Raw genomic sequence first — 12,300 nt, 5'->3', positions numbered from 1 at the left:
ACGCTAAGCATTGTGTCAAATTTCTGACCAATCACACAATAGCTGTAGGACACCACACAAGAAAAAAGTTCTGCCCAGATGATATTAGCACTTGATGCAATCATTCACTCCACCTCTCTCTCTTCCTCTATCTACTTGTTGACTCGAGTACCTTCATAGAAGCATCTTTCTGATCCAGAGGTCTCAAGTACACCGGGACAGGTAAGTTCATTTTGTTCTCCACTTGTCCACCATTCGCCACCTGTCGGGATATAACCAGCACATGCAGAGAGACTTTTAGAGCAGTTTAGCAGCATTTTCACCTACATTTAGTGAAAAAAGCAACATAATCAGCTTAAAGCCAGCATCTCTGTAACATTGTGCACACAATATCTATCTGCAGTAGCAACAGGGTCCACAGGAAAAATCTTGAGTTATGGAAATCTTATCAGAAAAGACAAACATCAATATCAATCATTGAAAAGAATATAGATTGCACTAACTAGCAAAACTACTGGCAATATGCTTCATTTCAGTGCATTTCCTACCAGGTTTAATGTGCTTCTTTGTGTTTTTTGTTACATTTAAATATCAAAACAGAAAAATGAAAGGGGACCTGTTATGCTTTTCCTTATTGTCTGTCATATATATATATATAAATAATGTTACAATATCTGATGTTCCCCAACTGCAATGATGGTGCATAGATGTCAAGAGTGCAGATGCAGAAGACTCTGCAATGCTGACCAATCAGAGCACACTGGGAGGCTTAAAGAGACAGGCGCTAAAACGAAGCATCTCTGACAGAGAGTAAATAGGGGTGTGTTTTAGCACAGCCAGTATGATAAAAATAAAAGGGGGTTGCAGTTGTCTGAGGGTGGGCCTACACTGGGAGAGTAAAAACAACAACAACGGGTCTATGTGCAATGCAAGAGGGAAAAAATTGCATTTTTTGGCCTGAACATGGACACAAAGCTCAAATGAAACTGTACAGAAACATTTAAAATGTTCATATTTGATTATATATAATCTCATGAAGTTGAGCTCCATCTGCTGGACTACTTAATTAAATGACATTTTTCCTGCTGCTTGGTTCCTATTTAGACGTTCACTTCTTACCTTGTATTTGCTGGGGAGGCTCCAGCCGTGTGCAGTGACTCGTCCGTCCTCCTTCTGCATGTGGGCTTTCACCTGTCTGTACTGGGCTCTCTTCTGCTCTTTACGTGATGGCGAACTGCACTGGTCCTTTCTACAAGAAGAGCAAAAGAGAGAGAAATGCTGTCAGCTCTCAGATACATCATATATAAGTACATTTTTGCAGGCCATTAGTGGAAAATAATATTTTTACTAGGGTGACACATCTCTCTGTGATAAACCATTCGATTCACATCTAGATACACAGGTTACGATATAATTCAAAAATAATCTACTTATTACAAACCGATTTGTTTCGAATCAATAGTGTGAGAACGATACGATTTGATTTGATTCTACTGTTAATATTTGTTGTAGATATTTTATGGTGTCACTCACAAGTTTTATATTTCATTTATCTTCTGATTCGCCATGGAGTTGAAAGTCCGTTTTAATGTGTCTGAACAACAAAAAGACCACAAACATCTTTCTACATTTATAATAAATTAAAAGAAAGATCGTTCTGGGAGCTTTTTTTGTCATTTTCATTTGGTGTGTAGGTTTGATCTGAGTGACATAATTTACATTTTACTATTTATCTAACCTAATAAAACATTGGCCAGGGTTCAGCTGACACAATCATGCTCTGGGATATTAAATAGGCTAATGAATTTATCACCAGGATAGTTTATATAAAGACGCAAATAATAGGCTAATAAAAAAATAATAAAATATAAAGGCATTCCCGTGCCCCTCAGCAGGACAGTTCACAGTGTAAATACACAATGCAGGTTGTTATTCATGTGCATCTGTTTATTAAACAGAGAAAACACTTATTATTAGTGCATCTATTAGCGTGTACAGCTGTTAAAGTGACTGACAGCCGCTGCCGCTGTCATTAGAAACGGACGTCTCATGTCTCTTAAAGGGGTGGTGCAAGTGAGGGAAGCAGGGATGCAAATAAGAGACTTGGGAGAGACAGGAGAGACCCATGGAGTTGCACGAGAACCGCTTGCGTTGTTTTAGAGACGCTGACACAAACTGTAAGTGTGTGAAGCCGATCCATGACTCTACAACCGATTTATCTAGGATTTATGGCTGATTTGTATCGATTGAGGAGGCTGCTACCGATGCAGCCGTATCTCTCACTTGTTAAACCTAATATCCGGTCGCATTGGTTTATAGTTCACAACCCTAATTCTTACTAATGTTTTTGGAATGTGTCACGATGGACATTAAACCCAAAGTACTTACGATTCAAGTTATCAAAATGTAAACGTAGAATTTGCCCTTTGTTTCAAGGTTTTTGAATCGGTTAAGTTCATATTTTTTGAGCTTCCCTTACCACGGTGACCTCGAGAAATTACACCAAACTCAGTCTTCGCTCCGTTACTCACTCTTCATTGAGGAAGTCGAACGTCTTGGACTTCTCTGTGGGGAACTGGGAGAAGGTGCTGCTCCTCTTCACCATGCCGCCCGGGGCGTTGTACTTCATGTTGGACTGTGACTCCACCTTCTTTATAGCCGGAGCACTGGAGGAGGAGCTAAACAGTCTGCTGAAGCTGCAGGTGGCAAAGTTACAGAAAGCCAAGAGGGGAACAGAGCAGACAGGAGAGCAGGGAAGAAGCAAGGAAGGGGGTCACCAACCAACCGGACAACCAAGGAAGTACCACCAACAGTTACTGTACAGTGACATAAAGCATGCTGGGAGTCATGGAATAGCTGAGCACTTCCCATCACATTTAACTGTTAAACATCAATCTTTTTTGAAGAACTAACCAATTTAGTTCTCTAGTACAAATTATCAACAGTATCTTACGTGTTATGTTAGATAGTTTTACACTTATGTATAATTAAACAACTTAACATATGAATAAACTCTAGAATAAACAGATAAAACAGTCTAGAAAAGTGAATAAAATATCTTAACCCCCTGAATCGCAAATCTCCCAAGCCAGTTCAAAAAATATTTCTCACGTTCTTTTTTTTTTTTTATAGCCAAAAAGACAAACTGTAAAACAAGCATTATCATGATAATCATTTTTCACTCATTTCCAATGTATCTTGAATTAATCATTTGTGACAAATGCTTCGTGTGCAGTTTCTATAGAAGTGCAGGACATACAGTCACGGAAAAAATTATAAGATCATTGTTTTCTTCAATTTCTTGTTCATTTTAATGCCTGGTACAACTAAAGGTACATTTGTTTGGACAAATATAATGATAACAACAGAAATAGCTCATAAGAGTTTAATTTAAGAGCTGATATCTAGACATTCCCATGATTTTCTTGATAATGATTTTGGTTATTATCAAGAAAGATGGAAAATGTCTAGATATCAGCTCTTAAATTAAACTCTTATGAGCTATTTCTGTTGTTATCATTATATTTGTCCAAACAAATGTACCTTTAGTTGTACCAGGCAAGGAGAAAACAAAGGTGGTCTAATTATTTTTTCAACGACTGTATATTCAATGAAAAAAAATGAAGCCACAGTGAGTAAAATTTGACAGGAGAAAAACTGCTTCGGGTTCAGAGGGTTAATGTCTAATTCATTATTCCAGAACAGTGTTTGAATAAAACTTTCTATATCAACAAAACAATGCAGAGAAGATTGGAAAACAATACAACATATTTCACTGAAATCATAGAAAACTGAGCCCTGATGCCTGATGTATTGAAATTGAAAACAAATACGAGGTATTAGCTTACTGCTTAAAATGTATATTTTTTTATGATATCTACTGAATAATCCATCTATAAAAGCAAGAAGCGTCTGTGTGTGTGTGTGTGTGTGTGTGTGTGAGTCTAGGGTATATCTCGCTGACCTCAGATTTCATATGTGACTTGCGCATGGCACGAAGTTGTGCATCCTCGATTTTGGAGATTTTTGAATTCATTTTTCAAAATATCATTATTTATGTAGGGCGTGTTGCAGCATTGCACTGTTTCCGATGGAACGCCTTTTAGGGGGGCTCCGCCCCATTGTGTGATAGGCCTACACCTGGTCAGTAACCCAACTACTCTGGATTTCCACGCCTGACTCATCTCATCTGTAAGTCTATTTAGCCTACGTATCTTTCTGAGTTTCAAAGTGCGCTACAAGGTTCGATTTTTCAATAATATTCTAATAGTTTCCAGCGAATATCAATGTTCAATGTGTATGTGCTGGATCGTGTGCGTACCTTATGAAAAGTAAGTGTTTTATGGAGTTGCAGACGTTGTAGTGGTCTGCATGTAATGTGCAAATTCTGTTATTCGCGATTAGCATGCTAAGCGGAGATTTAGCTTTATTCACTTCTTATGTTGCATTACTATGTAATTCAGGGATGACATTCATGTTGTTTAGCGTAATGCCCATAATCATTTGATATGAGATACTTACATGCAATATAGTATATCAGCTAATTGGGTTCATGTTAATGTACTTTTAGTGCAGCATACTGCGTAATGTGCTATCTCACGATTAGCATGCTAACGAATAATACTTCCTACAGGCACTGCACTAGTCAGTTTAAAACAAAGAGACAATCTACTTAATCTGGTTTAATCCCTTATTTACAAGAGCATACTGATCTGCAGGTATGACCTGACTTATGATGGAACATGTACATGTTTTTAGGCTGCTGAGGGAACTCCATCCCACTTTATGGCCCTATGAGCAGACAGAGTGAGGAAAAACATCAAAAAGGCAAACACAGCAGGCGGGAGACAGGAAAGCCCGGGGGCACAAGGAGAGTCATGTCTGAGCAGTTTGTGATAACAACAACTGATGCACTGCACGGAGAGAAAAGATTACGGATAAAGACACATCAGAGTTGGATCCATTTGCAATGGAGGAGCAGTTCTGTGTCAGTAGAGGGAAAGAGAGAGGTTTGACTGGGTAAATGCTTATTAAACCATCTTTACCTAATGCTGCCAATTCAATAGCACATCCCAGGAAAAGATGAGAAAAAAAATGTATTTGAATATTTGAGAGAAAAACGTCACAGGAGTTGACCTCAATAGGCTGCCAAAATTAAAGCCCTGATAAAGGTGGTTAAAAAAAAAGAAGAAACAGTAAATTCAGGAGGACTTACAACTGCCAGATGCTGGATTTCTTTTTTTCTGTAAGAGTTGGATTTTCTCTTGAGGCCCTAAAGAAGAGGACAAGACGATATGATGTTATCTGTCTGCAGACACAGAGGTTGAGAATGTCCCACTGGCTCCAAGGTTATTATAGTTACCCCCAACAAACACCCCATTACAAAAAAACTAAAACCAACACTAAGACTAATCAAAACTAAACGAAAACTAAGCATTTTCCAAAAAATAAAAACTAGCTAATTAAAACTAGCAAACTCACTCTAAAAACTCATTAAAACTAATTTATTTTGAAAACAAAAATTGACAATGAAATTAAAACTAATGAAAAATCCATAACTATTATAACCTTGACTGGCTCTTACAGTTAAAGACGACATCCATTAGGTTGTTTTCATTACTGTATTTATCTGTTTTGTGGGTGAAAAACTGATACTGAAATTTTTAATTAGTTGCTGTGTTTTTGACAACATCTAAATTAAATCAATTCATAAAAATATTATACTCATGTTATATGATCATTGTTTCACTTTGATCAGTGATGTTTTTACTGGTGCTTAAAGTTATGGATTTCAGTTTTAACGTAAGAAAAAAGCAGACATCGTTCTCACAACAGACACTGGGATTAACTTTGTGTTTGGCGAATACTTAATTATAGACTTAGACTTAATTTGTGACAGACAATAAAACGGCCCATTAATAACCTTGATGTAAACAAAAACCTCACTATGTACCTGATCATCTCTGTCCACCTCACAGCTTCCTGCAGCTCCATCAGTCTCTCTTTGTACTGGTTCCTCTCCATCAGCACTCGGGCCATTTCCACTCTGGTGAAGCGCTTCCTCTGCGCTGTCGGTACATCGCTCTGTGGGAGCACACAGTCGAACCCAAGCATGATCAAACAGGTCAATACATTTATCACGTTCACAGCAACAGGACAAACATGTGATTTACTGTATGTCATTGGATGTGTATCTTCACAGTTTATACTCACATCTTCTTCTTCTTTAGTTTTTTGCTTCACTTCCTCCACTTCCAGTCGCACTCTGGAAAAGAACATTTATTATAAAATACATAAGAAATAATAAGAGATTAGGGCTGTCTCCATGTAAGAATTTATACAGTCATAGAAAAAAATATTGGACCATTGTTTTCTTCAATTTCTTGTTCATTTTAATACCTTGTACAACTAAAGGTACATTTGTTTGGACAAATATAACGATAACAACAAAAATAGCTCATAAGAGTTTAATTTAAGAGCTGATATCGGCAAAAGCCCCGTTAGTGGCTAAGCTAATGGGGTTTATCGAGACCCCGGTCGTTGTGGTAGATTATGATTAAGATTGGCTAAGAGCTACGTACGCTTATGATAGAAATTCGTAGCGCCCAATAAACGGCTCTGGACAATCGTTAACCACGCCTCCTCTACTCTACTCTCCATGGATGACATTTTTGTTTGTTTGTTTGTTTGTTTCATAGCCACTTTTCCCCAATGTTTTAATAATAGGACTGTGAGATTGGCAGTCAGATCAGGCGCTTTAGATCAACTTGTCGACTATTCAGGATCCCCCCCTAAAGTGATGTGACGTTCTTTTAAAATGATTATAACACAAGCCTAGTAGTAATGAACTGATAACTGCTACCAGCTATGACTATTAACTTACTTTTTGAGCTCCTCCTCCAGCTCTTTGTTCTTGTCCTCCAGCTTGGTCCTGGCCTGCAGCACAGCCTCCATCTCTCCCTGCAACATCTCCTTCTCACAGGTCAACTCGTCCAGCTTCAGTATCAAGTCTTTGTTCACCACGTTCAGAGCATTCCTGGACAGAAAGAAACAATGACATTGATATTTTGATATGTGTGAGATGACTATTATATGATTATGACTATTATACTATGACACTATTGACCATCAGTCTTACAGGACATTTATGCCAAATTGGGGGAAAAAAATCCACCAATCCTGAGACATTACATTCACAACAATGGGACGGACATGAGGTCGCAGTCAGTGTTGGCTTAAAACCACCAAAATCTAACGAGTTCATCCTTGAGTCCAAGGGGACATTTATGTCAGCTTTGGGGAAAATCCCTTCAGGTGTTCCTGAGAAACGGACAACCTGACTACATAATGATTCTTTGGCCAAAGTGGAGGCATAAAAAAATGTTTCGTGAGGTCACAGAGACCCGACCTTTGACCATCAAAATGGAATAAATTCATCCTCGAGTTCAAATGGATGTTTGTGCTAAACCTGAATACGTTTCTGAGAAATCAATTTTATAAGAATGTGATGAACAGCCCCAGCTAAAATATTAAATTATGTACTTACTTTGTCTCAAGCAATTGTGAATTCTCCTGAATGAGATTTTCAACTTCCCGGCCCATACCTGAACAACATTGGAATAGATTAGAGTTTTGTTACATATAACACAGTCTGACAGCAAGCTGGAACAGTGACTACATAAACACTACAGATTAGGATGCACCACTGTTGATTATCTTTACTAGGGTAAAATCCAACAAGGCACTACGAAGGGTGTGAAATATCTCCTAGCGAGATATTTGTCACTGTAGGTTTCACAGCACAAGACACAACGACAAACACACAAACCCACAGCACATGTCACATGACCGACAGGGGAAGGATGGATAGAGTGGGTGGGGTCTTACCAATCAAACTAAGGTCTGAGAAAACCATGCAATCCAAGTCAGGCGGAAAGAGCAGGGAAGAGAGAGAGAGAAAGAAATGGGGATATAGTTTGAGACCATGGAATGACCAAAATGATGAAGGAGCCAGAGCTAAATGTGTAGCTGTTGACTCCACAAGCAAAAGATGCTGTTGGGTCTCTTAAACTAGTTAGATATGGCAATCGCAGCGGTACAGAGAGGAAAACAGGAAAATTCAAGAGCAAAAAAAGTCATTCAGGCTGTAAAAAGAACAATTAGGCCAACAAAGGAAGCATTGAACTCCATCATCCATGCACCAAACTGTCAAAAGTAGTCCAACATAGGCGGATGAAAAGCTATAAACTACGCATTACTGAACCAACTGTATGCCTACTGTTATCAAACATAATGCTGTGAGTGGTAACAATGGCAGATAATGGTAGAAAGTGACTGATGAGGAGAGGTCAAAGGGACATCACAGAAGAATGTTACGCTAAGGAAAGGTTTGAGGTCATACACACCAGAGTACTCCACTGGGATTATGGGCAAAAGCCAGAGGATGAGATACGGGAGAGAGAGAGGTGATGTTAACATGGGTCGATGGCTAGCACTGCGTATAACAGCTGGACCAAAGCAAGAGGTGTAGCACTGCAGCAAACAGCAGGTGTTGGAGTTACAACTACTATCAGTGGAGCAACGGCTGCTAGCCAATCATAGCACAAGTCCAACGAATAAATGGGCATTTTTAAGAAATATTCAGGGTTATTATGCAGTTCATCTGTATGCAATACTTTCTTACAAGATAAACAGCTTCAGTTGGTTACACTGAGAAATTGACTGATGTGCCATAATCTTTTCAACAAATCACCACAACATTAAGTAAGGACCCGTTTATTATAACACCTCAAAGTGACATCTTAAGTGTATTATTATACCATGGCCATTTAGCAAAGGAAGCAAAAGATAAGATGGATAAATATTGTCATCTATTTTTAAATGTTCAATTATCTTAAGTACTATTGCTCGGGTTTTCTGCGTTTTAATCAGCAGAGAAGGGTGAGGACTAAATCGAAATTACATTGTAAAGTAGGGCTGTGCCGAATCTCTGTTTCTTTTTACATTCGTCATCACACTAGAAACAAAATCCTCAGTTTGAATGAAGTGATCAGTTAGTAGATCGGTCGCCAACTGAACGGAAGGTTCGACCAGCATGAATGTATGTGTGAACGGGTGAATGAGCGCAGGCTGTAGTGTAAAGCGCTCTGGATAAAATCGCTTTATAAGTGCAGTCCATTTATCAGATTTTTTATTTTTTTTATTGAACTTTCTTTAATGAGTAGAACTCAACAGTTTCCTGTGTGGCAAGCTGGAGAGCAAACCGTTTTTTGAAACGATGGATTGAAGCAGAATATTTCTTTATATTAAAACATGTTGTGAATTTTGTAAATGATCACATGCATCTTTTTACAATAAATTACTTGACAATGCTTTTGAGTTATTGGAAATATTGGCTCACACAAGTCAAAAATAATACTTTGGAGCCTTTTGAATGTTAATTTAGAATTTCAATTGAAGGTAGCTTAATTAATGTCACAGCGGCTAGACATGAAAAGTCGCAGAGTTACGTTGCACCGCGCATTCTGGTCGAAATACGGTTCATTGGTTACGTTTTACATGGCCATGGTATAATTGTGACAAATAACCTTTACATGACAAATCTTCATACAAGATGCAAAACAGAGGTTTTCAAAAAACTGAAAAAGTACCAGAAAAAGATATATCAGTAAGGTTTTATTCACTTATATAATCACTTAGTCAATTCAATAAATCAAGACATTCTTCAACAACTCTTTCAACACAATCCAGATAAAATGTATTCAAGGGATCCAACAGGATTGCTGCTGCTTTATCCCATTTCAGTGCAGCTTTGTTCCAACGAAGATAAAGTTTTTAACTCACCCAGCAGGTCGGCCCCTTCATCCACATCCCCTATGAGCCCAGTGCCTGCAGACGATAGCTCTTCGAACAGCGAGTCTGTGTTCCGGTCAAATGCCATGTTCTCAATGCCTTTAGTGGGAGTACTAGAAGAAGAAGAGGCGCTTATTTTGTTTGACCTGATTAAACTTTGATAAAACTGACCTGATGGCATGTCCTTTGTATTACCTGCAGGGCTTGAATCCAATGAGATCCATGTCCAGCTCAGGGGTGGACTCAATGATGTCCTGCACATCTGAGCTGTCCTCATTTTCAGGCAAACCTGCGTGAAAAACAGCATATGCCCAAGAGAAGGAAGGATATTGTATGCGAGTAAAAATCAAAATTTTGCATCAGGCTATGATATTTTTAGATTTACTTAACAAAAAGTGGCTTAAATAAGTAGCCACTGTATGCTAAACCCTTGTTCCATATACTGCATACAACAACAAAAGCCACCAAGACTACACTGAAAAAAAGGTGTGTCTAAAAACAAGATAACACTAAATCTGAGGGAAATTATCTTGCTGCATGGACAGATAATTTCACTTGACAAGATGTCTTAAATTAAGGTTATTAAATCTAGAAATAAGCATGTTGTACGCTTAAAATAAGAAATTAACTCTTAAAACAAGATCAATTAAAGTTGCAAGCAGCGATGAACTGGCCCGAGCAGAGTGCACTGCAAATTATTTGTTTCTTACCAAGATAAAAAAAACTTTATATTTAGAAGTGTTAGATAATTGATCTTGTTTTAAGAGATATTTCTTATTTTAAGCATTCAACATGCTTATTTCTAGATTTAACAATCTTAATTTAAGAAATCTTGTCAAGTGAAATTATTATCTCTCCATGCAGCAAGATAATTTCCCTCAGATTTAGTGTTTTCATTTTGTTTTTAGACACACCGTTTTTGCAGTGTAATGGATTACTTTTAACAGGTTCATGATGCTTGACCCTACCCACTGATATGGATCTGGTCCCCGGTGCAGCCTGCACCTCCGTGCTCTTACTGTTCCCACCTTCCCTCTCCATGTCCGAGGCTGTGGTGGACATTGGTGTGGCCGACTTGGAGCCGGTGAAGTCTGACAGCTCTTCCTGTAATGAAAAGGAGCTTAATAACAGCCATGTTACAGATGGCTGTTTAAAGACAAGGGCCAAAACGACCTTAGATGCCACAATGAAAAAAGGAAAGAGCACAAAATAACGGCATCATAACAACGCAGTTTACAGTCTAACAGGCTAATAGGGTTGGACAGTTTAAGTGTTAATCATAAACTGGGTAAGGTTATCGGTTCGCTACATACACTACACATGCAGCACAACAGAAGACACAAGAGTCCAATTTCTTTTAAATTTTGTGGAGAACATAGACTGTGTAAAAGAAGTGGGCGCAGTCATCATGACGTCACCTATTGGTATGTGGAGTACCATTATGAAGGCTTGGGTTTGTCATTTTGCCGTCATCATCTAGGGTTTTTGGAACCAGCTACACTTGACCACGCCTGTATTCTGGCTTTGCAGGCAAAGTCTAGGCTAAAAAAGTTAACCTCTATAATTGAGGCAAGCTAAAATAAGTTCACAGCTATTTAAATGTACACCGTGCCATTGATACACATTGCTATGACAAGTCTTGTCAATCACAAGGTAACCATGCCCTAAGACATACCCTTTAAAATGAGACCATAAATTACAATATCAACATCATGCAGTATTTATGAAGACTTAAATTAGCGATTGAGACGGTAAACTCATTAGGAAAAGGTTTACTGAGGTAATAAATCAAGTGAGATGTAGATCATTTCTCAAAGATGAGATAATTTTCTCATAGACTTTATATACTATACAATAGTAGTGATAATAGTCTCTCCCTGCTGGCAATTAGAAATAAATCAGTTTTAATGCATTTGTGGATTGGCTTCATTTTTCAGATCGGACAGCTACATCCACTTATTTTACACAGTCTAAGGTAGAGCAAGAGCACTGTTATTCTCTCAAAATGAAAATCTACATCTAAATCCCTTGAACACAACAATTTGAAATAAAAATGTTAAGGATTTTTTTTTTTTTTTTGGTGAAATTGGAGCTCATAAAAACATCAGGACAGAAAGTATCCTCACAGAACATACACAAAAAAGGAAAGAACCTTGAAACACTGGATAGCACAGAGAAAACAAGCAACACAGAGCTAGCACACAAACACAGACACAGAAGTCCACACAGAGCTACACGGACTGCAGGGAGGCTCACACAACATCAACTGAAATTAAACATGGCCACAATGGGAGCTGCCATTCTACCTCTATTACACAACACAACACAACACAAACCCACACAATATTAAAAAACTAAAAACAGCTATCGGACAAAGACTGCATTAATACACAGAACACTATTTGAATGTATGATGCTATGTTATTGTACAATGAGTTTCTGTTATGTTGAAGATCTGCATGAATGAAG

The 12,300-nt window shown here is 38.1% G+C and overlaps 1 protein-coding gene across 3 annotated transcripts in view; it reads right to left on the bottom strand.

Annotated features, from left to right (window-relative positions):
• The window catches only part of spag9a (sperm associated antigen 9a), a 39,540-nt gene that overhangs the window by 13,080 nt on the left and 14,160 nt on the right, over window positions 1-12,300 (bottom strand). Inside the window, exons 7-18 of one of the 3 annotated variants that reach the window (XM_059347419.1) lie at window positions 10,800-10,935; window positions 10,027-10,120; window positions 9,823-9,944; window positions 8,385-8,396; window positions 7,526-7,583; window positions 6,863-7,015; window positions 6,193-6,244; window positions 5,933-6,063; window positions 5,195-5,251; window positions 2,511-2,675; window positions 1,099-1,228; window positions 152-241 (exon numbers count right to left, since the gene is read on the bottom strand). In XM_059347419.1, coding sequence (XP_059203402.1) covers window positions 152-241; window positions 1,099-1,228; window positions 2,511-2,675; window positions 5,195-5,251; window positions 5,933-6,063; window positions 6,193-6,244; window positions 6,863-7,015; window positions 7,526-7,583; window positions 8,385-8,396; window positions 9,823-9,944; window positions 10,027-10,120; window positions 10,800-10,935 — 1,200 coding nt within the window. Of the gene's footprint in view, window positions 1-151; window positions 242-1,098; window positions 1,229-2,510; window positions 2,676-5,194; window positions 5,252-5,932; window positions 6,064-6,192; window positions 6,245-6,862; window positions 7,016-7,525; window positions 7,584-7,866; window positions 7,882-8,384; window positions 8,397-9,822; window positions 9,945-10,026; window positions 10,121-10,799; window positions 10,936-12,300 lie in introns of all 3 variants that reach the window. The other 2 variants (XM_059347418.1, XM_059347420.1) reach the window with 2 other exon arrangements.

This window comes from Centropristis striata, chromosome 13, assembly GCF_030273125.1.
Source record: "Centropristis striata isolate RG_2023a ecotype Rhode Island chromosome 13, C.striata_1.0, whole genome shotgun sequence".
NCBI lineage: Eukaryota > Metazoa > Chordata > Actinopteri > Perciformes > Serranidae > Centropristis > Centropristis striata.
The sequence above is the reverse complement of the archived record's forward strand: the minus strand, read 5'-3'. Positions and strand labels throughout refer to the sequence as shown.